General features: G+C 67.4%; 1 protein-coding gene across 2 annotated transcripts in view; it reads right to left on the bottom strand.

Annotated features, from left to right (window-relative positions):
* ZFPM1 (zinc finger protein, FOG family member 1) overlaps window positions 1–20768 on the bottom strand; it is a 39795-nt gene extending 19027 nt beyond the window's left edge. The window contains exons 1-3 of one of the 2 annotated variants that reach the window (XM_045045803.1): window positions 20462–20768; window positions 19859–19975; window positions 17428–17550 (exon numbers count right to left, since the gene is read on the bottom strand). In XM_045045803.1, coding sequence (XP_044901738.1) covers window positions 17428–17491 — 64 coding nt within the window. In that variant the 5' untranslated portion in view covers window positions 17492–17550; window positions 19859–19975; window positions 20462–20768. Of the gene's footprint in view, window positions 1–17427; window positions 17551–19858; window positions 19976–20140; window positions 20394–20461 lie in introns of those variants that run through there. The other variant, XM_045045802.1, reaches the window with a different exon arrangement.
* Between the last annotated feature and the right edge of the window lie 6683 nt (window positions 20769–27451).

Below are 27451 nucleotides of genomic sequence, written 5' to 3'. Positions count from 1 at the left end.
ATGTGACCCGGAGCCCCAGCCGTGCTCACGGCCAGGGCCTTGACACCCTGCTCTGGCGGGATGCAGACGGCGGGAGCTCGTGGCGGGCCATACCCTCCCTGTCCTGTCCTGTCCTATGGTCAACTCTTCCCGCTGTGTCCTCAGTTTCCCCTTCTGTCACGGTCTCCCCCCGTGGGGGTCAGGCTGTCACTACAGACACAGCATCAGGACAAAGACTAATTCATCCTGGCAAACAACCCACACACGTTATTTCCAGAACAAACACGCCGCACGGGGATTCAATTTCGCCCCCCAAGCATCTGTGAGGAACCAGAGGAGAGGATTCAGCCTCTGCATACTTATATGATTTAAGTGTCTGCTTAGGTCTCAAAGTCCTCTGACGGCATCCCCAGGGGACAAAGGAGGCCGGCTCGGGATCCGCTTCTGGGGGCCTGGCGGAGGGGGTGGCCGGGTGACAGAACTGAGGTCTGGGCCCCAGCCCTGCCTCACGCCCCAGAGCCCTCGTGGTCAGCCTCAACAGCGTGCGCGGTGCACGAGGAGGCCCCGGTCTCTCCGTCCTGCGGAAGCAGCCCAGAGGGCGCGGGGTCCCATGGGGGCACAGCCACCCTGCCCGGACCAGACCCGACCTCCTTTCCGACGGGAGAGCCAGGGCTCCCGCCCAGACCGTGCGGCTTCAGGGCCTACCAGGTCTCAGCCCCCCGCCCCCCTCCACCCCAGAGGCTGGCTCGTGGCTCTGACTCGGGGCAGCCCTGCGGTGCGTGGGAGTATCCGAGCTTGGGGGCTGCCCCTGCACCCCACCGGCTGGCTGTTCCTTCCAGGAGCCAAACTGTGCTCGTGCTGCCGGCTGGTGGCTTCCAGAGCGCAAAGTCCAGCGGCCCCGCGGGCCCCACCCTGCACGGTGGGCTCTGGGGCCGCACGAGGGCCCGGGGTCACCGCCAGCGCTCACCGATCTAACCCGCCTGTCGCCGGGCCCCGCCCTGTGGCTCCCACGGGCCAGCTGGCCCCAGCTTCATCGGGAGCGGCCCTATCTCAGGGATCACGCTGTTTGCCTTTGATAAAAGTCAAAAAAAAGGGAGAGAAAAAGAGGGAGAGGGAGCGGAAGAAAGCTCCGGGGGCCAGCTGGCCCCACCCTGTGGGGTTCTAGAAGTCTCCGCGGGCGTGGGCCCAGAGCGGGGCAGGCTGGGAGGCTGTGTGTACTTCCAACACGTCCCGTACCGACATGGAAACCAGGCCCAGAGAGGGCGAGGGACTCTCTCAAGGTCACACGGCAGGCTGGGGCCGACGGGGGCGAGTGGGGCGGCGCGGGGTGAGGCGAGCCGGCCTCTGTCCCCCTGGGCCTGGGCCCGGCTGGCACAGGCTGTCCCCCAGCGAGGAGCCAGGCAGGCCCCCTGCTCGCACGCTCGCACAGACGTGCTCCCTGGACGCCCAGGGCCTGGAGCATCGGGCTAGCGGCCTGGGCCAAGGTAAGGTCACTGGCTGTGAAGGCCAGTCCCTTTTCTGCCCCCAACTGAACCCTCCTGACTGGGAAGGCCCTGAGCTCGGAGGCCGGTGAGGTGCTAGAAAGACAGAGAGGTCGGGTGGCTCCCCCTCCTGCCTCATGGGGCCACCGCCGTCTAGGCTGTCCCCACGCGGCCACTGTCGCCCTCCAGGCTCTGTCCCCACACGGCCACCACCGCCTTCCAGGCTCTGCCCCACACAGCCACCACCATCCAGACTGTCCCCACACGGCCACCGCCACCGTCCAGGCTGTCCCCACACGGCCACCGCCACCGTCCAGACTGTCCCCACACGGCCACCACTGCCTTCCAGGCTCTGCCCCACGTGGCCACCACCATCCAGACTGTCCCCACACGGCCACGGCCACCGCCCTCCAGGCTCTGTCCCCACACGGCCACCACCGCCCTCCAGGCTCTGTCCCCACACGGCCACCGCCACCGTCCAGGCTGTCCCCACACGGCCACCGCCACCGTCCAGACTATCCCCACACGGCCACCACCAACCAGGCTCTGTCCCAAAATGGCCACTGCCACCGTCCGGGCTCTGTCCCCACATGGTCACCGCTGCCGTCCAGGCTCTGTCCCCACACGGCCACTGTTGCCATCCAGGCTCTGTCCCCACGCGGCCACTGCCCTCCAGGCTCTGTCCCCACATGGCCACTGCCGCCATCCAGGCTCTGTCCCCACGCGGCCACTGCCCTCCAGGCTCTGTCCCCACGTGACCACTGCCACCGTCCAGGCTCTGTCCCCACGCAGCCACTGCCATCCAAGCTGTCCCCACGTGGCCACCGCCCTCCAGGCCCTGTCCCCCCCGTGGCCACTGCCACCATCCAGGCTCTGCCCCACGTGGCCACTACTGTCCAGGCCCTGTCCCCACATGACCACCACCGCCTTCCAGGCTCTGCCCCACGTGGCCACCGCCATCCAGACTGTCCCCACACGGCCACCACCGCCCTCCAGGTTCTGTCCCCACACAGCCACCACCACCCTCCAGGTTCTGTCCCCATACGGCCACTGTCGCCCTCCAGGTTCTGTCCCCATACGGCCACTGTTGCCGTCCAGGCCCTGTCCCCACACGGCCACCACCGCCTTCCAGGCTCTGCCCCACGCGGCCACCACCATCCAGACTGTCCCCACACAGCCACCGCTGCCATCCAGGCTGTCCCCACATGGCCAACACTGCCCTCCAGGCCCTGTCCCCACACGGCCACCACCATCCAGGCTCTGTCCCAACATGGCCACTGCCATCCAGGCTGTCCTCATGTGGCTACTGCCGTCCAGGCTCTGTCTCCATGTGGCCACCGCCCTCCAGGCCCTGTCCCCACACAGCCACCACCGCCTTCCAGGCTCTGCCCCACATGGCCACCGCCATCCAGGCTCTGTCCCCACGTGGCCACTGCCGCCCTCCAGGCCCTGTCCCCACACGGCCACCACCGCCTTCCAGGCTCTGCCCCACATGGCCACCGCCATCCAGGCTCTGTCCCCACGTGGCCACTGCCGCCCTCCAGGCCCTGTCCCCACACAGCCACCGCCCTCCAGGCTCTGTCCCCTCTGTAGCTTTAGCAGCTGACCATGGACCTGCCCTTCTGGAACAGAGCTGCCTTGGGGGGGGGGCAGGAGACTGACCCCTATTAACCCGGCTGAGCCGCGGGGGCTAGAGAGCCTGGTTTGTATCCCACCACGGCCCCCTCCCAGCTGGACGGGTCACTTCCCTCTCAGCCCTCGGCTATTCCTTACGCGAAATGGGGGTGGGGGGAAGAGTCCCCGCCTCACAGGTCAGCACAAGGCGAGGTGCATCCAGCCAGGCCGCCAGAGTCCCACATGACGCCGGCCGGGCTCTGCCCCTCCGGGGGTCGCCTCTCCTAAGACACATGCTACCAGCGCCCGCTCTCAGCGGTGACGGAACCTCCAGCAGCACCACAGGGCCCCCAGTCCCTGCCTCCGAGCCCGCGTGCGACAGTGGGACCCAGCGGCAGCCACCGCCAGTGGCTCGCCGGGACACCCTCGGCCCCGGCGCGTTGGGAGATCTGGGGCCTGTTCCCGCCTGTTGGGAGGGCAGAGCCTGGTGACCCGGGAACACCAAGCAGGGGCCGCATGGAGGGCCCCCTCCTGGACGGCCCTGCTCGCGTGCAATCCTCCTGTGCTCCGGCTGGAGGAGGCCGGGTCCCCATCGGCTTCTGGGAACATCTGTACCTGCTGGGGCCCACCCTGTCGGCCCGTTTTGCTTCCTGTATACACATGGGGCCACAAGGCCAGAGGAGGGGGACTCGGGACAGGCTGAGCTGGAGGCGAGGAAGGCACGGGGCTGTGTTCCAGTGGGTCGGCGAGGTCAAAGTACACGGTGGGCGGCCAGGGGCTCCGCGGGAGGCCTGTCCCGATGCTGCCTCTCCCCAAACCCGGACACCAGCCGGAGGTGCCCACTGTCCCCTGGGACAGTGCTAAGACGCCCCCCAGGCTGCTGTCCTTCACGCCATCCCACCCCGCAGGCCCCGGGAAGCGTACGCACGCCCACAGAGACTGGGGCCCCAGGGCCAGGAGACCCAGAGCCGTGGGGCCAGCCAGCCGGCATGTGCCCTGGACCAAGCCATACCTGAATGCCACGTTGGGGAAAAAAGGGGAGAGCCTGATTCCAGCCCTCCCCGTCGCCAGTGGCCATGGCACCTTTGGGCAGACCCCACCCATCTCAGGCCCCAGGATCCCGTCTGTGAATTATGGGGACACAGTGTTGGGGAACAACGGCGGGGTCCGTCTCCCCTTGCCAGTTGACAAAAGCAAGACTTGGAAAAGCTGAGGGACTGCCGGAGGTCACAGAGCCCAGGTCCCTCGGACCTCAACCTAGGCCGCATGGCCTCCCTCACAGCGGATCTGGAACGTCAGGTGGCCGGGACACCCCTGATGCGGGATGCCGGGATGCCCCGGCGGATCTGGAAGCACGGCCGTGGCCCCATTTCACAGGTGGGAGCAGCGAGGCTGAGCGGGGCAGAAGACGATCCCTGTGTCCAGGCAGTGGCCCCACGGCATTTAGTACGGCCACGGTGGAAGGAATCACGTGACGTGTGCTGCTGTCTGCCAGGTACGACAGGGCGAGGGGGCCACGGACACACACGCGATCACCGCCTCCAAAGCAAAGTCACTTGAGGCCTCAACGGATTAGTGGCTCCTGGGGATCCGGGGTGAGGGTTTCCACCCTGCCTCCGGCCCCGGCGACCCCACAGAGCGTCCCCGGAAGGTGCAGACCGCTGTGGGAGGGCCAGGGTCTGGGGAGAGGCAGCCAGGGGGCCCAGGGCCTGTGAACTGAGGACGTGCATAAAAACGGGGACCAACAGCTGTCATCCCTCAGATTTCACCTACGCGCTGGGATGTCTGGCCTCACGGGGGCACCATGGCACAGCCGGACAGCCGGGCTCTGGCTCCCGCGGGCTATGACCCCTGAGAGGGTGACCGCCTCTCCTCAGGACGACGCCCCACCCCTGCACCCGTTCCCAGGGACCTCCCTGACCCACTGCACACAGGGGCCACTCCCGGCTGCCCCCACCCCAGACCCACCACCGCTCGAGAGGGTCTCCAGCTCCTCTGCCCACGGTGGCCCCACCGGCTTCTGGGCCTGGATGCAGGTGTCCAGCCTGCAGAGGCCCTTCCTTCTCTTCCCAGCCCGAGGTTTTCAAAGGGTCTCAAGCCCAGAACCTCCCTTCCTAAGGTGGTCGCAGGGAGCCAGGCTGGAGGGGGTGGGTTCCGGAGCTCGGACCCTGAGGCCTCTCTCTCCCCTTGGCACGGGGCCTACCTGCCAGGAGGCGACGGCGGCCCGCCCAGCCCACACCTGCCCGAGGTGCGTTTGCCACTGGACGTGGGCCTATGCCACTGGGCGTGGCGTCATTTGTCCCAACCCTCCTCCGGCCGCCAAGCACTGATCAGCAGCTGCGTCACGTGGGGCTGGCCCGAGCCCTGGGGGAGCTGGCGGGCAGGCGGCGTCCCTGGGAGCCACACAGAGGGGGCTGGCGGGCCCACACCACGGCCAGCTCTGCCGTGGGCCAGTGGGTGCCGGCCACGGTGCCCACCACGGGGCATGGCCCCGGACGCCTGGCCGGGGACCTCCGTGTGCCTGTCCCCCAGGCAGGCAGTGGGGGCGATGCCATCGGCTACCGGCCCCTCCCTGCCTCTTGGCCTTGTCGCACCCTGGGCTCCCGTCACCTCTAGTGCTAGGGGTGCTGACGGTTGTGTCCTGGAGGCCCTGAGAGTGCCTGCGACCCAGTGGACACCCGTGTCTGGAGGACGGTGGCTGGAAGCAGGGCCAGTGGTGGACGACCCAGAGCAGCTGAGAAGCCACAGGCCGGGGAGAAGGGGCGCCGGTCCCCCGGGGAGACACAGGGAGGCCCAGAGTGGCTGCCCACATGCCCTGGGGAGGGCCCAGCCCATCCACAAAGCAGGGCATTGCCGGGGGGTGGGGGCAGGCGAGGAGAGAGGCGGACCAGCCTAGGTCACCTGGAGCTGCCCTGGGACCACCGTGGGTCTGCACCGCCAGCCAGCAGGGGGGCAGTGGCACGGAGGGCAGCCCTCAGATGCTGGAGCCCCTGCTCTGCCCCCGCCCCACCCACCAGCTGGTGCCTGTGAACCTCCCTCCCTATCGCTGAAACATCGCTGGAAATTATTGATTTTTTGACACAGAACAACAGCCCATCTTTATCGGGCTGAACCCTGGCCCCAGCTAATGGTGGAGCTGGGGCCTCCTGGGATGGCCAGCAGCCCAGGGTGGGGCCTGCAGGGGCCCTTCACCACTGGCGGGGGGGGGGGCGGGCGGCAGACTTAGGGAGAGGGGTCCGGGGGGCTGGGAGGGGCAGAGCGTCCGCGGCCATCCGGACCAGGCCCCGCGTGGGTGGTAGGGGCCCCGCGGGCAGCTCAGAGCCAGGTCCGGGGGGGCGGTCACAGTGGGAGCTGCCCTGAGCTCTGATCACCCCACCCGAACCCCCAACCCGGGGCTTCTTGGGGACCTGGTTGTGCCGTCAGACACTTCCCCCTCGGGCACGGCCAAGAGCAGCTGTCTGGCAGGAGGAGACACAGGGCGGGTGGTGGGGCCTGAGACCCCTTAGCAGTGTGCGCACTGGGCCCGACGCACCCCGCCAAGACGACCTCCGATGGACGAGGTCTCCCCTCAGCCCCGTGGGATCTGAGAACCCCGGTTTCCAGGAGCCTCGAAGTGGGAGAACTCATGGTGCCTCCAGCCTCCTTGAAAAGCCAACTGCCCTGGGTCTCTGGGCCTCAGTCTTCCCGGTTATGGAGTGGGGAGAGGCAGTCCCACCAGCTCCCGGACCCGGGTTCTCTGGCCTTGGGAGACCCTGAGGCCTGAGCGCTGGGGTGGGGGTCCCTGGCTCTCCCCTGCCCCGCCTCATCCTGGCAGCGGGCTGGAAGCAGGATGTGTGATAAGGTAAAGAAAATACCTCCTGTGCAAACAGCTTATCTGGCTCCTATCGGTGTCCTGGCCCCTGCCCCCTGTTTTTCCAGGGGCCGACGCCACCGGGGGCCCTTCCTTCCCGTCCAGCCTCCAGCTCACCACCTCCTGGCCTCTGGCCTGGCCACGCACCCCGTTCCCTGCCTAGGCTGGGGAGCGGCCAGGGGTCCGGGCCCGGCCTCTCTTCTGTGAACTGAAGGGTAGGCGGGTGGGCAAGTGAGGGTCTGGGCAGAGCCTGGGTGGTCGCAGGGGTGAAGGCCGACGGGACGGCCCTCCTACCGCTGCCACTGGTGGCGGCCTGGGTGCTGCCCCCAGCCTGGCAGGTGCCTACCTCCACCCCGGGGGCGTGGCAGCAGCAGGCATGGAGGTCAGAGGTCAGCCGGCACCATGGAGAATAAGACGCTGCCACCACCCGTGGCCCGGAGAGCCCTCAGGGGTTACAGAGATCCTTCCAGAAAAGGCAGCCTCCTGTCCGCCCCGCCCACAAAGGAGGCACTCACAAGAGGAGGGCCTGGGCCTGCCCTGCGTGGAACCCCAGACACCTGCCTTCACAGCACTGATCGGCTCGCCCTCAACCCCGCCCCCCTGCAGCACAGGCGTGGTTATTCTCCTCACAGACGAGACCAAGGGTCAGAGCGGACCCGGCCACACAGCGAGGCGGGTGACGGAGTTCAAACCCAGAGGTCCGACCCATCCAGGCCTCCGTCCTTCAGGCCCCTTGAAGGGGAGGCAGGGAAGAAGGGGGCTGGGCTGGGGCAGGGGTCCAGGAAGCGGGGCAGGAGGCTCCGAGTACAGAGGGCACTGCCCCCCGCACGCAGCAGGCGCAGCTCCTTCCTCTGCTCCGGAGCCCTCGGGGTGGCCGACCGGGCCCCAGATGGGGGGCCGTGCCCGCAGCTGGGCTCCGTGGGGGTGCTCACGCCCAGCTCCACACCTGGCACGGGGGTGGCATGTGCCCGCCCTCCAAGACCCAGCAAAGCCCCTGGGCCCTGGGGCGGGGCAGGGCAAGTCGCGCAGAACCGCCTCAGGCAGTGGCAAGGTGACGGGTGGCGGTGGGGCCACCCGACGTTACTCCCGATCGGCTGTTACTGCCGCGGCCTTCGGGGTCCGTTCAGCCCCACGGTGTGCGCAGGGAGACGCGTGCCGACAGAACGTTTAGGAATCCTCGGGGAATATGCTTTCAGAAACGTTTCTCCCTCTTCCGGTAGAGATTTTGCGGGTCGGCAGGGCCACGACGACAGTCCTCGCCACCCTATGCCTGTCCGCACGGAGGTGACCGTGTGGGATAAATTCCTAGGAGGGGACTGCGGAGTCAGGGCCAGAGCTCGCAGCTGTGGCGTGGGGCGCAGCCAGGGGCACCCGGATGTCTGTGAGCTCTCGCCGGGAGGGCAGGGACGGGCCCGGGGCCTCAGGGAGGCCACAACACCCGATGGATGCCCACACATCCGGCCCACCTGGCCGAGGCGGCCTTGCCCTCGGGGGCCGGGCCGGGCCGGGCCGAAGGAGGGCCAACCCAGAGGCGGCTGCAGAGGGGCAAAGGCGAGTCCTGGGCGGGGGAGGGGGCCTCCCCGCGAGGACGACGACGACGACACACACAAAAGCCCCAGCGATAGCATCACGCCGTGTTTCAGGCCCAGCTCGGCCCTTTCGGGCAGGATATGACCAGCCCTCGAACCAATGGCGGCCCCTTTGTCCCATCTCCGGGGACCGATCTTATCGGCCGCATCCACGGCCGCCGTAATGGAAAAACACGGTGAGGAAATCAAAAGTTAGGCACAGAGATAGAGGAATAATAAATAAATAAATAAATAAATAAATAAATAAACATAAAGAGCCAGTGCTGGCTGCAGGGGAGGGGTCCCCAGGGGCGGGCGGGGGTGCTGCAGGTGGGGGCCTGGCTCCCATCCCGGGGGGGTCCGACAGAGCCGCCGCACCTCGCCAAGCCTCGGTTTCCCTGCCTGTCAGGTGGGGCCGGGGGAGCCAGCTGGAGAAGGAATAGCCTGACGGGAGGCCCCAGCCGTGGCCACATGGCCACAGGGAGGACCCACACGGTGCCCAGGGACCGCTGCGCCCTGCCCGGCCCCCGTCATGTCTCCCGACGGCCTGCCCCCGCCCCAGAGCGGCGGCCCCGGCCCACAGAAGGGGACCAGCTGGAGGCCAGGTCCGCCCCGGTGCGAGCGGTGCCCCGCAGGCCCGGGGTAACGGGACGGGGACAGCGAGGCTGACGATGCCGGAGTCAGGGACACTGACCGTGTCAGTGACAGCGACGGTGACAACGTGAGCAACAGCAGGAGTCCCTCTGTCGGCCCAGGGGCTGTGCCGGTGCTGGTCCTGGGAAGAGGGCCCTGCTGGCGTGGACGGCGGTGGCGGCTGTGGCCTGCTGTCACGCGCCAACCCCGCCAGCCCCCGGGTGTCTCCCAGGTGCGTCTGCGGCCACCTCCTCGTGGAGGCCCCAGGCCACGCGGCCAGGCTGTGCGGAGTCTGGGTTTGGGCCCCGGAGGAGGACAGCGAGGGGACCTTCTGGAAGGGGCCCCCCAGGTGCGGGCGGGCGGACCCAGACCTGCAGCCCACCGACATTTGGGAGGCGCTGGCGGAGCAAAGGCGGACGGACGGACGCTCAGACACGGCCTGGGGCCAGGGGGCGGTCTGGCCGGGGCAGGAAGCCGGTGGGAGGGCGGAGGAGGAAGCCGGGCTCGATTAGCGCCCGCGGCCAAGATAGGCCACCCTGGCCACAGATAGCCGCTCCCGGAAGGCCGGTGAGGTCAGCGGGCGGCACGGGGCAGGCGGCCAGGCCCGGGCCCCCACCCGCCGCCGGGACGGCCGAGGACTCAGGCCCCGGCCATGCTCCCTGCCGGGTGCTGTGCCGCCCCCTCGCCCTCCGCCAGGCAGAGTCTACACCCCGGGAGGCGTCGGAAAGCCCCTGGGCACCACGTGTGACAAGGCCAAGAGGGGCTGGGTGAGGGGACCTTTCCCCGGGAACCAGGGCCGCGAACCCAGGCCACTCAAGCGCCCGGTGGTGGTGGCCAGAAACGGTCACTGAACCTCTCCGGGCCTCAGTTTCCGCATCTGTAAAACGGGGAGCACGGCACCTGCTGCCAAATTTCCGTCAGCTTGTCTCCCGAGTCCACCCCCTGCGGCCCCGCCACAGGGCCTTTGCTCGGCTGCGCTGTAAAGGCCGGCTTACCCAGGGTGTCTGCAGCTTGCTCCCCGGCCCAGGGTGCTGTCTGTGCACATCCCCGCGGGTCAGGGGCATCTCCTCGCCCAGCACCAGCTGCCACGCGCTCCCCTGTGTTTCTCTCGGTTAGTGTCCGAGCCCCTCACGGCGCTCTCTGTCATGGGCCGGGGCTGCAGGAGAGCAGTGGCTGGTCTCTTTTGTTCCTGCGGTGTCCCCGGTGTCCGTTACAGGGGCCGGCACATGGGAGGTGCTCAATAGATAAGAGCGCAAACCAGGGGGCAGTGAGCTCTGGCGGGAGCCGCCGGGCGGACGGTGGTCCTCGCGTCCTGGTGCCACGCCCGCTGACCGCCTGCGCCTCTCACGGGCCCCGGCCCCCGGGTGGGGTGAGGCGGACGATGGAGCCAGCCGCGGCAGCGAGCCATCCGGCCAGGGCCCATCTGGGTGCCGGGTGGGGAGCCACTAACCGTGGGTAGGGGCTGCCCCGGGGGCGAGGGATCAGCAGCCCAGCCGTGGGGGACGCCACGCTGCCAGCTCCGTGCCTCAGTTTCCCCACAGAGACGGGCAGCGAGCTCTGACTGTGGATGCCCCCTCTCTGCGCACGGCCTTTCGGGGGTGCCGGGTGTGGCCTGGTGCCCCCCCGAGCAGCGCAAGAGGTGGCATCCGTGTGGGACAGGCGGCCACGGAGGCCACGGCCCCTACCTCAGCCGTGTCCTGGGGGCCCTGTCTACAGGGCCTTGCTCAGAGGGGTGGGTGGGCCTGAGCTGTGGCGGTGGATGCCAGCCAGGGGTTCAGGCCCCTTCTCTGGCCCAGGGACCAGCGGTCTGGGGAGAGTGTCCTGGCAAGAGCCCACGGGCGACCCTCAGCCTGTGACAGCTGAACCCCATTTCCTATGGGATGCCGCCCCCTTGATCTGAGCTTGCCTCCTCCCTCCTCACCCCTGCGCCCGCCCCAGTCCCAGCGGGGCGCACTCTGGCCCTGGGGCTCTGGCCTTCCCTGTGCCCAGTGCACCGTCCCCAGCGGCTCCCCCCCTCTTCTGGCCCGTGGGCTCGGCCAGGCCTGTTCGGCATCGCTCCCTCTCTTTTTCCAGAGCCTCACCCCTCGGCCGCGTGACGTCGTCACTTCTGGTTAATTCTGTCTCTGTCTCCCTAACTCGAACCTCAGTGCCCTGGCCACCTGGACGCTGCGGGCCCCAAGCAGGTGTTTAACATACAAGTGTCCGTGGAGTGAACGAACCACCTTCTCGTGCCGGCTCCTGGGCCATAGAGACCAGGATGTTTTGGCCCGAAGGCCTGTGTCACCCCCACGACACAGCTCCAAGAGGGCAGGACCACCCCCCCTTGTTGCCGGGAGCAGCGGCACGGCTGGCCCCCTGCAGGTGTCTGTAAACAGCTGGGAAGGCGGGCAGGCTGGCTGACCACGGGGACACGCAGCCCGCCCACCCCGGGCCTTCCGCCACCTCCTGGAATCTCCGTCTGCTCGGCCGGGAAAGGGGGTCTGGACAGGCACAGGGCCCAGCGGGCGGGTCTCAGGGCCCACGTCCCCCTGGGACACCCAGAAGAGGTGGCCGACTCTGGCCCCTGGAGCTGACCCCGGGCTGACCCTTGCCATCTACCATCACCCTCTCCTTCGCCCCTCCCCCATCTGTTAATCTAAGACAAATAGGCCTATCGGGTGGCAGTGCCGGGCCCCACGATAACGCAAAATAGCCGAAATGATTTTTTCCCACCCACGCAGGCCGCGCTGCTGGGAGGGGACGTGCGGCCAGGCCGTATCGGTCCATCTCCCGGGCTGTCCATCAGGACAGGCCGTCCTGCCTTGGCGGCCCGACCGCCCGCCGCCCGATAACAGACCTTGAGGTTTGCCTAGAAACTCCGGCAGTGAGATTAGTCAGCCGAGCACAGCCCAGATAGCCGGCCCGGCGCCCTTGCTCACGCTCCAGAGGTGAAGATTCCAGCAGGCTCCCCAGGACCCCCGGGGTGGGGGGATCGGGCTCCAGTGCTCAAGCAGGAGGCAGCTCCGCCTCTGGCCCCTCACGGCACCGTGCTCCCTGCGGGTGCTCCTTCAACCCAGCTGCTGCATGGCAGCTGACCAGACACCTCGCTTGAAATCCCCCAGCCCTTCCTTTTATGTCAAGACCGTAGAGGCATCTCCCTACACCCCACAGCACGGAGCCCCAACCCTGACCCACCTGCGCCCATTCTGTCTCACGCTCCAGCCACACCCACCCACGCTGTTCAAACCTCAGGGCCTTTGCACTGCCCGGACACCCTCACCCCACTCCAGCTGGTCCTCTGGCCTCAGCTCAGGGATGTCTCTGCTGACCCGCAGTGCCGTGAGGACATGGCCAGCCTTCCCCCCTCTGCCTCCAGGGCCCGAGATGGGGACATAAACGGTAACACCGGATGCCTGGCCAATTAGATTTTGTTTTGTGAACAGTGGTCACCGGGAAAGAGTTCCAGGCTCCGAGGCTCCTATGGGTGAAAGGAACCCCACTCTTGGGGCCCTGATCACAAAGCCAGGCCACAGGCCGGGGCCCCCCACCCCCGGCCAAGCTGACCACCAAGTGTGCCCCTGGCCACCTCCCCCCTTCCCGGGCCCATGGAGCCCAGGCCACCCTCACGGCTACTTGACGCCCCCCTGCGGGCCCCCACCCGGCGTGGCACCTGCACTCGGCAGCGGTTGCACGCTGGCCCCCATCCGGGGCATCCGGGCCTTGCCTGCCCTGTGCCAGGCTCACCAGGCAGCAAGGGAGGCCGGAGGAGGCGGCCCAGCCCCAGGCGGCCCGGCAGAGGGGCTGCTCAGGCGGGAGGGGGTCCCACGCCATGAGGCTGGCTGCAGAGGAGGCTCCCGGACGCCCTGGGACTCCCCAGAGCCGTTCCCTTCATCCTGGCTCCTCGTGACCCGGCCAGGCAGGCCGAGGGCACGCTGACGGCCACTGCACAGGGGCTCAGATGGGGCCCAGGAGGTGGGTGACGCGCCCAGGACCCCCACCCAGGATGGGACCCTCCAGGCTCAGTCTGAACGGAGGCCGGCCTTCCGGCCTGACCTGTTTCTTTTAGATGTTAGTGGGGAGACCGAGAGGGGGAGAGGGGACGGATGAATGGCAGGAGGGCTGGGGGTCGTGGAGTGAGGGGCCGACCCCTTTCAGGCAGAAAGCTCGTGGCCAGCTGCCCTCCAGACATGCTTTGGGGATTACAGATTACAGCTCTCAGATATTTGCATATCAGAATTTTAAACAGCCAGCCCCTCCGGCAAACAAGGTCATTTCAAAGATAAAAATACTGAGCCTTCCCCCTTCCTGCCACCCACCACCTTTCCCCTCAAAGCCCCCAGCCCAGCATCCCCGCGTCCCTGAGCCCCAGCGGGTGCTTTCCCGACCACGGGCTGAAGCGCCCTCCCTACAGACCTGGGACTGGGCTCCAGGGCCTCCTGGCTAGGCCTCGGTCTCACCCCCGGGGCCTTTGCACGGGCTCTGCACTTCTGACCCGAGGACCTCCCTGCCCTATGGGGCCCGTCTGGGGGCCACCTTCCCCTCGGGGACTTCCACAGTCCCCTCACTGGTGTGGTCGGGGCTCCCAGCGTGGTGGACACCCCAGCACACGGCTCCTTGGGATACAGGGAGGATCCACCTAATTCTGGGGGGAGGGGGGGCTCTGCCCAGGCCCTCACCCGCCCCAGGGGGCAGCTGCGGTCCCGCTGCTCAGAGCAGAGAGGGGACATCTATCCCTGAGACCGCACTGCGGGGCCACCTCGGAGCCGGCCTCACCCTGGGCCACAAACCACTCGCAGGGACGCAGGAAGCGGAGGGCGGCCTCGCCCAGCCTCGGGCCCCCTGCTTGGCAGCTGAAGCGGGCAGTGCCTTTCTTTCTGCCCCGAGAGTGGCTTCTCCACATGACATCCCAGCCCAGGCCGCCGGCGAAGGGAGACAACACTGCGGCTCTCTGCGTGCTGTGGGCGTAGCCCCTTCACAGGCCCCTTAGCTCCATCATACAGATGAGGAAACTGAGGCCCAGAGAGGTTGGCAAAGCTGGAGCCCCTCCGGGGCAGGCACGCTCGGGGGTCTGTGCCCTGCCCTCCGCGCCACTGGCCATACTCCCGCCTGACCCACGACAGCTGAGGCCGCTGACGGAGCTCACAACTTCTCAAAGTGGAAACACATCCCTGAGGACCTCCCCAGCGTGGTTCTGGAGCTCTGGGGCCACCAGGTGTCGGGCGGGGGCGGGACCGGGCCCCTCACGGGTCCCGGATGTGCACTCCGGTGTCCACGAAGCCCTCGCACATCCATGACCTCGCTGGTGTCTGCAGTGTGTACCGAGGCCCTCCTGCCTGCTGCCCGGGGGCGCCTCCCGGGGGTGCTCGTGGCCGGCTGCTCTGGGCCTTGCCCCCGGGGCAGAGCGGCCCCCCTGTACCCGCTGTGCAGCTGCAGAGAGGCACCGAGGCCCAGTCTCTCCGCTGGGCTGTTGGCTGTTGTCACCGGCTCCTGGGCTCCCTGACCACGGGTCTGACCCGGGGAGGAGGTGCCTGGGAGACCCACGACCCCTGGCCCTCACTGGCAGATGGCAGCCAGGAAGGCGACCGGTGTGCACGGAGCTCTGTGCCTCGCGCAGGCCAGATGGGAAACTGAGGCTCGGGGCCAGGCCCTTCCCCAGAGCCAGACGGTGCAAGGTGCACGTGTGGTCCAAGCTGGTCACCTTCATCCAGAGGGCGAAGGTAGCTGGTGTCCCCAAGCCAGGCGGTACAGCCAGGGCTATTTTCCAGGCTTGGGGATAGACTCAGAGACACGGGGGGGGGTAGATGCTCAACCGGGATGGGCAGAGTGGCAAGAAGGGGGCAGACAAGGCGAGGGGGGTGGGGCGCGGGACTCGTGGGCAGGGGCCACGGCCGCACACCCCCACCCTGGGCACTGCCCTCGGGGACGCCGGCCTGGTCAGGCCCTGGCAAAGCCCTGCTGCCCCATCGCTGGCACGGGCGGCCCCTCTCAGATAAGGGCCCACTGGGCCCCTCTGGCTTCCCTGGCGGGCGATAAGTGTGGCCTGCCCGGGGTCTGATAGGGGGCAGGCACCACGGCGGTTGGCCAGCGGCCGCTTATCGGCCCATCGCTGCCCACTGCACAGAAATTGCTATCTGCGGCGACGGACGGGGAGCCCCCGGCCCCAGGGATGCAAATAGCACAGGAAGCCCCCCGAGGCGCTCCAGCCCTAAACCACGGCCACCCTCGGGCCGGCCGGTGCCCCGGGGTCAGCTTCCCATCTCCAGGAGGCTCTGTTCCTCCGTCTATGAAATGGGGGTGATGACTGCACTGACAGGGGGATGGGGCCCCACTGGGACAGTCACACAGTCGCGGCCCCGGCTCTGGAGCCGGGGATCGGTCTGGACCCTGCTCTGCCACTTTCCAGCTGGGTGACCCTGGACAAGTCCCTCTGTCACTCTGCACCCGAGTCTCCTGCATAAACTGGGGGGGCTACCCCCGTGCCCGCCTCAGAGCCTGGGTGACGCTGCCTGGGGCTCTTCCTCCCCAGGGCCACTCTATCCAGTGGCCGGTCCGGGTCCCTCAGGCACATGGGTGGTCCCCACTCCCCCCCCCCCCCCCAGCAGGAAGTTTCCTCATAAAGACTGGAACATGAGGTCCATGGGGCCTGGGGCAGTGCTGACCTGGCTGCTGTGGGCGCCTTGTTGTGACCTCATCTGCAGCTGGGGAAACTAAGGCAGGTAGCGCAGTCTGACCACGGGGTCCCCGCCCAGCCCGCGCAGCACCATCCTGTGGGCGGAAAGGCCCCCGTGTGGACCCCAGCACCCAGCAGACCGGCGTCTGGCTCAGCCCTGAGGGCCGTGAGGACCTCAAGGACATGTGGCCCTGTGGCCTGTCCCTTGCCAGGTGCTCCTTGGTGGGAACAGGCCACACCGCGGGCACATTTCTGCCAGGGCACCCGGGGCCCCTCCTCTGCCGTCAACAGGTCCCCAAGAGGGGGGGTGGCGGCCAAGTCTGTTTTGAAGGGAAGCAGTGTTGCTGAGCTGGGGGCAGCAGAGGGGACCCCCAGCACCGTCCTACCCAGGGTGCTCCACTCCTGGGCAACACGGTGGCCCATCCAGGTGGAAAGGGCAGAGAATGAGAGGGCACAGAAAATGTGGGGTTGCCATCTTGGTGCGACCGACAGGCCACCCCGTCCTTCCCACAGCCTCAGACTGCCCACACTGTCCCTGTGTGGGACGGGCTGTGTTAAATCATGAGGGGAACCGGGGGGCATACGTGTCCCCACATCTACGCCGGAGCCGGTGGCAGACATCACTAGTCAATCACGGCTCTCTTCTCCCGAGGCTTGGGGACACCCCCTCCCCTGCCCCCCAAGAGGTCCACATGGACTTTCAACCTGAGCCTAGAGGGAGACCATCTCTGACACCCTTCCTATCTTGGCCCCCGAGGGCCCTCAGAGGAGGGGTTCGGGTCCCTTCTGCCCTGGCAGAGCCTGTCCCTGCCCCACCTGGGTGCTTCCTCTCCCCCGGCCACAGCCTCCTCGGGCTGCTCGTGCACCCTCCCTGAGGACTGTTTGCTCACAGCTAGAAGACGGGTACTCAGCAAGCACTCAGTGAATGCTTCCTGCATCCACGCACGCCTGGCCCAAGTGCACAGCGTCCCCTCACCGAGACCGTGCCCGCCGACCCTCGCCGACGCACAGACACGCGGCCCCACGACCCCGCCCCCGCCACCCTGCGTTCCCCGGAACAAACAGAAACAGCAGACACGCCCAGCTTTCCCTGCACTGCTAGGAGCACAGGGAGAACCATCTGGAAGGACCTCCAAAGTCAGGATTCGGGCAGGGGGATGGGCAGCACAAATCCTCCCTCAGACCCTCCCCTGCTCCAGCACCGGGCAGCTGGGAGCCAACTCCTGCCCCCCGACCCTGCGGCTGCGGTCACCCGGGGGCCGGGGGGTGGGCCCTCTCCCACCCTGCACAGGCCTGAACCCCCAGCCCAGCTGGGACGCAGAGGCATCCACCTCCGTGGCTCCCAATTCCTGCGATGCCTCTCGCTGGCCTCACCACCTGCTCCTCTCCCCCAGCCAGGCACACTGCCTCCTGGGAGCCCTCAGAGCGCGTGGGCAAGGGGTTTAGCTCTGGGCATCGACAGGGCTTGGTGGCCTCCTCCCATGCTATCGCCGGCCCCACAGGCTGCCTGGACTTCGGAACGGGCACGGGCCCCGGCCCGGAGGGTCGCCACTAACCTCCTCGGCCGGAAGCCAAGGCCCGTCCCCCCCCCCCCCCCCCCCCCCCCCCCCCCCCGCCGGCAGGACGGCAGCCCCCGGCCGTGGGTGTGGTTACCTGGCCCGCTCCAGGAGCTGCCCGGCTCCTCCTCCAGCCTGGCCTCTGGCTCCTGCCCCTCCATCTCGGGGCCTCCTGGGGATGTGGCGGGTGGTGGCGATGGTGGGGGCGGGGGATTGGCGTCTGCGGACAGGAAAACACGGTCAGGTCCCGCCACCTCCGGGCACCGCGTCGCCCACCTCCCCACCGCCCCCCCGTGGCCAGGAGGGACACCGAGACCCAGGCGGTGAGCACGCGCCCGAGGTCCCTCCACACCGGGCTTGCGCTAATGGGGGCACAGACACCTCAGTTTTCTCCTTGGCCTTCAGAGCCCCTCATCCCCTCATTAATTGCAGCAACAATTGCTCTTCCAGGGGCCGCTAATAATTAGAGGGCAGGGTGGCCTCACGGGCACACCCAGGCCAGCGGGCGGCCGTGCAGGCTCCCTGGTCTCCTTCACCGGCAGCTGGGGGCCCCTCCAGCCGGGCCCGGCACCCGGGTCCAGCCCAAAGGGCATATTTGCCTTCCCTGCTGAGCCTGATAACCACGCAGCCCCCAATCGATGAGCTCCCATAAAAGCCCCCCCTTGGTGACGTCACACGCCCGGCAGATTATTAATACCCAAGATAAGGGCTGTGATTAACATCAAATAAATCAATCACACAGTATAAAAGTCCTATTATTTTTGGCTATAAATCAACGCGGCTGGCATTCGAGCCCCAGCCATCGCGCGGGAGCCGCGCTGGGCCCGCCCGAGAGGCAGAGCTCGCTCCCCGCCGCCTTATCTCGCCCATCGCTGCGTTATCACCGCGGCCTGTGCCAGGTGCAACCCCGGCTGTTTTTTCCAGCTCTTTCCCCGGCCCCGCCCCCACCCACCCCGTGCAGCCCCAGCGAGCAGATCAGATAAGGGGCCCGGCTCCCCTGGAAAGCCACCGGGGTCAAAGTCCACCAGTAACAGCCACTTGCCCTTTGGTAGATCGGGGCGCCCCCATTAGCACACAGCACCTAACAGCGGTGGTGATGGCGGTGGCGATAAGGGGGCCCCGGGCGCACTGCCACAGGCTCGGCCGCCCAGACCCAGCGGCCGAGGCTCAGGCAGGGCAGGAGCACGGGCCCCGGGGACAGACATGATGCGGATGATGAGGGGCAGATAGTAATAATGAACAAGAGCCAGCACCGGAGGCCGGGCCCCTGACCCGGCACCCCGGCCACTGTCTCTGGGTGGGCCGAGGGGCCACCCCTGAGGGGCCTGCCACTGGGGAAAGGGACCGAGGGGCCACCAGGTCTCAGAGCACGAGGCTTGTTGGACTCCTGGCCTGTGGCCATCCCAGGGGGGACGATGATGCTCTGAGCCTGGGAGATGCTGGGGGTGGGGGGGGTCCCCCGTGCTCTGCCTGGGGTCTCTGTGCCCCGGCCCCACCCCCACCCCGCAGAAGGCTGCTGCCCACTCGCCATATTCCACCTCAGGGCCTTTGCACGGGCAGGTGCTGCCGCCCGGGGACACCCTTCTCTGCGCATCCTCCGTGTGCAAGGGCGTCGAGGTGCTGAATGGGGATAAGATCACGGGCCATGGGCAGCAGGGTGGGGGCGGGGCGAGGTGCACCAGACCACACCCCCACTAGTCTGGCAACCCGCAACCCGAGTGTTCTCCTCAGGAAAGCAGGCCGCCCCCAGGGCCTCAGCGAGCCCCCTCCCCCTGGGGGGCCCGGGGGTACAGCTCGCTAGGGAAGCCGCCCTCGCCCTGAGGCCAGAGCCGGCCTCCCGGCGGTTAGCGCGTGCCCAGGCACCCCACCCCCCAGCACTACCTCTGGCCCACGAAACTGCCACCAGGAGGGTCCAAAGAAAGGTTCCAGGTGCCTGGGGTGGGGGTGGGGGCGCAGGCATTGGGCACGAAGGGAAATCAACCTGAATCCAGACCTGGGGTCAGATCGCTGCCTGGGTGCTTACAGGCTGTGTGTCCAGGGGCAAGCCTCTTAACCTCTCTGGGCTCATTCTCTCGGGTGTAAAATGGGGTGCCGTACCTTACCTTACAGCCTGCTATGTACTGAGACCATGTGTGCTGAGGCTGCTGGCACAGCCACGTAAGGACTCACTGTCCCCGTTCCACAGAGGGCAAAGTGAGGCTGGAGAGGGCACGGCTTTCTCAAGGTCATTCAGTGGCCCACGACCTGGGCTAGACCTCCCCAGCGGGGTCTCCGTCTCCCCATCGGTACCAGAAGGGGCTGGACCCGTGCCCAGTGGCGTGTGTCCCCGGGGCGTCAGCGCCCTGGCGGGAAACTGCGGAGCAGTCGGCCCACAGACACCGCCAAGCTTAACACCCACTTCATGGGTGAGGAAACCGAGTCCCAGAAGGACCTGGCTCCGTGAAGTCACAGGCAAGGATGCGGTGGGGGGGGGGAGGGGGCGACACAGGGGTCAGACTCGGGCCCGTGGCACGCCCACCGCGACTCACCTGCACTGGCAGGGCTCAGGGGCTCGGGCTCTCCCGTGGCCTCGGGCCCCACGGCTCCAGCCTCCTGCTCCGGGAGGCCGGCGTCCTCTTCTGCGGTCTCCACGTCTCCGAGGGAACCTGCACAACAGCCCGAAGGGAATCCGTAAGGCTCCGTGGGGCGGCCTGACCCCCTCCCGGCACCGGCTCGGCCGCCCCGCAGGGTGAGAGGCTGTGGGGGGCGCCCCCAAGACTTGTGCACACTTCACCCTTGCGTCAGCCCCAGTCCCGCGACAGCCCCAGCACCTGGGGTCGTCCCGGCTGTCCCGTCAACCGCGGCCTGCCCACGGGCCCCTCTCGCCAGGACGGTGGTCCCAGCCCCTCCTTGGTCTCCCCAGCACTGGGGGCAGCGTGCTCTCCCCTGAACTCTGTTCCACGCTGTGGGAGCAGCAGCGGTGCCCCCTCTGGCCCGGGGGGGGGGGCCCTCTGGGGGTTGCATGCATGAAGCACAGCCCTCGCCTGACCCATAGGTACTCTCTTCCGGGGGTTCAGGGCCCCTGAGACGAGAGGGTAACCCTCTCCTGGGCCCAGGACACCTCCTCCGAGAAGCCCCCCACACTCAGGTACCGAGGTTCGGGAGCTTGAGGGTGGACCCCGCGTCCGGCGCACGGAAGTGCTCAGAAAACCTGGCTGAGCGAATAAGTGGTTGAGGGGGCACAGGTGGGGGCACAGGTGTCTGCAGCCTCTGGGGGCGGAGAGCCGCAGGCCTGGGGCACCTGACTCCAATCCCACCTTCCCCGGGAGGCTCCTGCAGGGGGGGGTCCCACAGAGCCCCCCTTACAGCCAACAAGGTGGGCCCACAGCCCAGAGACCTCTCAGGAGAGTGGGGAAGCCAGAGCCACGAAGGTGCCCCCGCTCAGGGCAGCAACTGTGTCCCTGAGGCCAGACTAGTGGGTCCAGAGGGGCGGGCAGAGGGACAATGGGGAACAGGTGCCCATCCTTATTCCGCTCCCCAGGCCCCTTCCGGTTGACTCAGCCTGGGCCCCGAGGGCTGGAGACAGGTGCTGGGGCCGAGCTGCCTCCTGCCCCGCCCCCCCACCCTGTCAGTCACCGTAGAGATGACGCCCGTCCTCCGGGTGTGGCGTGGGGGAGGGGCCTGACTCACAGACCCTCCCCCTGCTCCTCCTACTCAGGATGGATGGAGGGGGTGCCCTTCTGGGCCCAGGCCACAGACCCCACAGCAGCCAGGCCCTCTTGCCGCTGAGGAAGAGGAAACCGAGCAGGAAGAAACATCTGGAAGCCATGAAGACAGCCGCAAATCCATGTGATGGGAGCGCACGACGGCGGCGGGGGGGGGGGGGGGGCAGAATGGGGCTTGCTTTTGCTGGCATTGGAGACAGAAGGCACCTGAGGCATGTGGAATGGAGCGTCCACCTCTCAGAGGCTGAGCTCCCCGTCCCTGGAGGCAAGCAAGCAGCAGCAGATGGAGATTCGCCTGGGATCTGTGCCTCTGTGGCCGGTGGTTCCTGACCTTTTGTACATCATGACCCCCGTGGGGAATGTGGTGAAAGCCAGTGCCTTCTCCCCAGAAAAACAGAGACCAAAATTTGCCATTTCAGGGGCTTCTCACCAAAGCCCTAGTGTTCTTCCTGCTGCCCTCACTCACTCCCCGCCTTTGCCATATTATCCCCGGGGTGAAGCCTGGCGTCAGCGTCCATCAGGGGCCACAGGAGCTGGCTCCTGGCAGCGGAGACGCGCGAGGCTACGACAGAACGAGCAGCACTGTGACCGAGGTTCCAGGCTGACTTTCCCCATCTGGCAATTTCCATGGAGCAGGGAGGTGGGCAAGCTGGTGGTGTGTCTGCGTTTCAGCTCACCTCCCTGGTCACGGGCAGATGGTGGCCCTCGACAGTGACGAACGCTAAGTGTTCCTGGTGTGGCGACAGGTGGGGCAGACACCGCTCTAGGAGGCCGCGGTGCGGTGCCGGGCACACCTGGACTCTGCAGGGGACTTCCGGCCCCACTGGGCCCCAAACAGAAAACAGCAGCAAATGATAAATGCCGTGAGGGAGGGAGGGAGGCAAGTGAAAGAGAAAGAGAGAGACAACAGGGGAGGCTCCTGCCAGCAGATCTCAGAGGGGACAGACAGCTGGGGGGCTGGACAGAGGGCCCGGGGACTGGACAGAGGGCCTGGGGGACTGGACAGAGGGCCTGGGGGCTGGACAGACAGCTGGGGGGCTGGACAGAGGGCCCGGGGACTGGACAGAGGGCCTGGGGGACTGGACAGAGGGCCTGGGGGCTGGACAGACAGCTGGGGGGCTGGACAGAGGGCCCGGGGACTGGACAGAGCTGGAAGACTGGACAGAGGGCCTGGGGGACTGGACAGAGGGCCTGGGGGCTGGACAGAGGGCCTGGGGACTGGACAGAGGGCCTGGGGACTGGACAGACAGCTGGGGGGCTGGACAGACAGCTGGGGGACTGGACAGACAGCTGGGGGACTGGATAGAGGGCCTGGGGACTGGACAGAGGGCCTGGGGGACTGGACAGAGCTGGGAGACTGGACAGAGGGCCTGGGGGACTGGACAGAGGGCCTGGGGGCTGGACAGACAGCTGGGGGGCTGGACAGAGGGCCCGGGGACTGGACAGAGGGCCTGGGGGACTGGACAGAGGGCCTGGGGGCTGGACAGACAGCTGGGGGGCTGGACAGAGGGCCCGGGGACTGGACAGAGGGCCTGGGGGACTGGACAGAGGGCCTGGGGGCTGGACAGACAGCTGGGGGGCTGGACAGAGGGCCTGGGGGCTGGACAGACAGCTGGGGGGCTGGACAGAGGGCCCGGGGACTGGACAGAGCTGGAAGACTGGACAGAGGGCCTGGGGGCTGGACAGAGGGCCTGGGGACTGGACAGACAGCTGGGGGGCTGGACAGACAGCTGGGGGACTGGACAGACAGCTGGGGGACTGGATAGAGGGCCTGGGGACTGGACAGAGGGCCTGGGGGACTGGACAGAGCTGGGAGACTGGACAGAGCTGGGAGACTGGACAGAGGGCCTGGGGGACTGGACAGAGGGCCTGGGGGCTGGACAGACAGCTGGGGGGCTGGACAGAGGGCCTGGGGACTGGACAGAGGGCCTGGAGACTGGACAGACAGCTGGGGGACTGGACAGAGGGCCTGGGGACTGGACAGAGGGGCTGGAGACTGGACAGACAGCTGGGGGACTGGATAGAGGGCCTGGGGACTGGACAGACAGCTGGGGGACTGGACAGACAGCTGAGGGGCTGGACAGAGGGCCTGAGGATGGGACAGACAGCTGGGGGACAGGATAGAGGGCCTGGGGGACTGGACAGAGGGCCTGGGAGCTGGACAGACAGCTGGGGGACTGGACAGAGGGCCTGGGGACTGGACAGAGGGCCTGGAGACTGGACAGACAGCTGGGGGACTGGACAGAGGGCCGGGGACTGGACAGAGGGCCTGGGGACTGGACAGACAGCTGGGGGGCTGGACAGAGGGCCTGGAGACTGGACAGACAGCTGGGAGAATGGACAGAGGGCCTGGGGGCTGGATAGACAGCTGGGGGCTGGACAGAGGGCCCGGGGACTGGACAGAGGGCCTGGAGACTGGACAAACAGCTGGGGGGCTGGACAGAGGGCCCGGGGACTGGACAGAGCTGGGGGACTGGACAGAGGGCCTGGGGACTGGATAGAGGGCCTGGGGACTGGACAGAGGGCCTGGGGGACTGGACAGAGGGCCTGGGGGACTGGACAGAGCTGGGTGTGGGAAAGGAGGAAGAGCTTGGAGGCTGGAGAGAGGCCAGGGGAGGAGGGGATGCTAATCCCAGAGGCACTGGGGAGCCTTAGAGAGTCCCAGGCAGGGGGTTTCCTGCCTGCAGCTCCCTGGATTCTAGCTCGGGATTGGAGTCCCAGCCTCCTCACCCAGACACATCAGCGCTGTGATTACAGGAGGCGGGCAGGGGCTCAGTACGCCATGGCCGGGCTCAGACCACACAGAACCAGCCCTAGGCCAGGCCTTGCGCTCCCGTGTCAATGCACCCACGCGGGCAGGGGAGGCTCTGAGGTGGACGGGGCACGGCCCAGAGTGGCCCAACGTGCCCCGGGACAGGTGGGAGGCCTGGCCTGCCGTGGGCTCCCTTGGCATCCGGGCAGGAAAACAGAGGCTGCGGTGGAGGCTGGCCTCTAGTCCCTCCACCTCCCCGCCCGTGGGCTTGGCCCCGGGCAGGTACTGCCGGTCACCGCGGCCATCCCAGCCTCAGCGGGCAGCGCAAAGGCCTCTGGGGCCCGCCCTTTGCCAGACCCTTTCGAGAAGCGCTGGTGCCCTCTGGGCTCACCTAGAGCCGTCAGGGGAGGCCCCCCCAGCTGCGCTCCCTCCGGCTCAATGGCCATCGCACTTCGGGGCCTCGGATGCCTGCTCCGGTGAGTGGGTATGAAGCCACCTGCTGCTCTCAAGGATGGCAGGGACCAGAGCCCTGGGGCCGATGCCGGGGCAGAGCCGGCACACGCCTCCCCGCACCTGCCCGACCCCGGGACAGCAGCCCCGACTCCCCACTCTCCGGCTCGCTCAGGTGGGCCTCAGCCACCCAGGGAGGCTCCAAGCTCGCGGCGGGTCCGTTTATGGGAGAACAAAGGCTCCCGTCGCACAAAGGCGTGACGACGAGCGTAAAGAAAGAGGCTGCCGGGCTGCGGCAATTTATTCCAACGCCGCTAATTCAGTTCCGGCACAATTAAAGCCGCTCTGATAATGCGGGCGACGACCGCCAGCCAGCAAATCGCTCCGAGCCCGCAGACGGGACGTGTCTTGGGAAAGGCTGCCGTATGCCTGCTTCGGCACCCCGGGAGCGTGCCATCTCGCCCCCGGGGACAGCCCTGGGGTCATACGGGGGGGCTCCCGGGTCCCGCTCCACCGGGGGCTTGGGAAGGAAGTTTCCTCCGCTGGCCAGACCTCAGGGAGGCACAGCTTCCTCCCCGGGTGCCCTGCGCTAGGGATGGCCCCCGCCTGGCCCCTGGGGACACTCTCTGGCCAGAGGCCCCAGCAGGTAGGCCAGGCCTATCCACGGCAAGGCAGGGCAGGTGTCCGTGCTGTGTGGACCTCAGGCAAGTAACTCTACCTCTCTGTGCTTGGGGAAACCAGCACAGCTCCTCCGTCACATGAAATGTGGTGCTCATCCACGCTGAGCTCAGCTCAGGGCCTGGCACGGAGTAAGCACGCACCAAGTGTAGGCCGTCACCGTCATCAGTCACCATCGCTGGCTGCACAGCAGGGCCTGGGACGGGGGGAGGGGGGTGGCGTGGGGTGTGGGGCAGTCAGGACGGGCAGTTCTCCTCCTCCGACCCTCTTGACACTGCCCAGAGGTCACGCCCACTTTGCAGATGAATAAGCTGAGGCCCAGCAAGGTGAACCGACTTGCCCATGCCCCCCCACCCCCGCCAGCCTCGAGGAAGCAGTGGTGGTGACAGGTAGGACAGGACCCTCCCCAAACATGCCACCCTTGCGGACGCCGGCTCAGGCATAGGCCTCCCCTGCACCAGGGCGGCCCCGCACCTGACTCCACTGTCCCCAGGTCCAGGGTGGAGGGTGACGCTGGCCGCAGGGCCCGGCAGGGCGGGGAGGCTGGCGCCCAAGGCTGAACACCTGTCCGGGGGCGTCCGCGGGTGATGACGGCGGTCCCAGCGCTGCCCCCGCGGCCCGGAGCCCCTCGGTTATCACGGCGAGCAGACACCCCGCGCCGATTCGGCTCCTGCTCATTAAGCCGGACGCCGGAATGGAAATGCAAACATAATAGCTATTTGATTGGGGTGAGATATTTTGCATATTGGCTCGGCACTGATAGCAGAATTTCATCAACTCCCTTTTTTCATGCTTTAAGACTGAATTACGGAGACAGGCTTGGTGCAGCGGGATGGTCCCCCTCTCCCTTCCGAGTCCCCGAGCTGCACCATTAACAGCCCGTCCTGGCTTTGATGGCGAGGCAGCTGATGCGGGGGTGGGGGGGGGCTTTTGAATGACCACCTCTAAGAAAGCCAGAGCTCATGTGCGTGAAGGGGACAAAACCCCCCCGGACTCTGGCCCCCAGGTGGACTTGCCAGGCGGGGTGCAGGTGACGGTGTCACGGAGCACTGGACGGGGAGTCCGGAGGTCCTAGGCAAAGTCCCTGCAGGCTGCACCCATATCAAACGGGGGTGATTGATTGTGCCTGCACCCCGAGACCGCTGGAAACATGTGAAAGAACAGGGGGCGGAGTCCCCACGAGCCCCTCCCCTGACTCGGGGCCTGACTACCGGTGTGAGTGTTTACCTGAGGCCCCACCACGTGGGCCTGCCCATTACGTGGGTCCTTCTTATATTCCGTTTACAGAGGATAAAACAGAGGTGGGACACCTGCCCAGGAGCCCCTCCTGCCTGAAGGCAGGCTTCCGGGCCCGGGGGGGGGGGGGTGGACACTGCCGGGCCACGTGGCCCTCCCCCTCCCCCGCCCCCGTGTCCAGCCTCCCAGAGAGGGCAGCAGGCACAGCTGGAGTGCTGGCGGCCCTCGCCTCCCATGGCCTCGCTTACTCATTGACTCAGTCATTAACCTGTCAAACCTGGGTTCACTGACTGCCAGGCTCCGCACCAGGCCCCTGGAGACCCCACGGCAACCCAGACACCCCACCCCCGAGAAAGCAAAGTGAAAAATGCAAGCGGCCATTGCCCCGAAGGAGAGGTGCAGGTGCCAGTCAGGGAAGGCTTCCTGGAGGAGGCGACCAGTGAGTGGCGCTCTGGAAGGGGACGGGACTGCCTGCAGCTGGGCCAGGGAAAAGCATCCCAGGCAGGAGGCACAGCAGGAGGCTGAGGCCGGTGGCCTGGTGCAGGCCACACCTCCTCGAGCCTGGTTTCCGCATGGAAAGAAGGGATGTCACGTCACTGGCTGGGGTCAGGGTTCAGCAAGGTGGTGCCAGTGGGTGCTGAGCACAGACAGGTTATTATTACAAGTCTTGTTATTTGTTTCAACTCTCCAGGGGGCGCCACACCTGCCCTCTGGGGGGAGGGGGACTGGTGGACAGAGCTGGGGCCTGGTGGGGGGACAGTGCAGGTAGGAGGGAAGGACCTCCCCCCAGGCCGGCAGAAGGCCTGGCCTCCTGTTTCGCCAGCCCTGGGCAGCTGGTGGGCAGGTCCGAGGCATGGGGCGCTGGGCGGGCGGGGGCACGGTGCTGCCCGGAGAGGGACCCTGACCTCTGGGTGGCACACGGTGGCCAGATAAGGCCCCGATAACAGAGAGAAAATAGCAACAGATTCAGACTTTCCCACCGGGGGGCAGTGGGGTGGCTCAGGCCACGGAGGGGACAGCGCTGTTCCCCTCTGGGGGCCTTGCTGTGGGAGCTCTGGGCGACTAGGGGCCGTGGCTGGCGGTCCCAGGGGCCCAGGTCCCCCAGGCAGCCGGGGTTGGGTCTGAAGCCGGGGAAGTACTCCCTCCCCGGCCCTGGCAAGCAGGACTGGACGCTCTCAGTCCCCTCCCAGGAAGGAGGGTGTCTAATCCAGCTGGTGAGTGATGGAGGAGGCCACTGAGGCCCAGGACACAGGGGCCGTGGCTGCTCTGGCCTGTTAGCTGCACCCCCCACCTGCAGCTCC

This window comes from Felis catus, chromosome E2 (assembly GCF_018350175.1).
Source record: "Felis catus isolate Fca126 chromosome E2, F.catus_Fca126_mat1.0, whole genome shotgun sequence".
Classification (NCBI taxonomy): Eukaryota; Metazoa; Chordata; class Mammalia; order Carnivora; family Felidae; genus Felis; species Felis catus.
The sequence above is the reverse complement of the archived record's forward strand: the minus strand, read 5'-3'. Positions and strand labels throughout refer to the sequence as shown.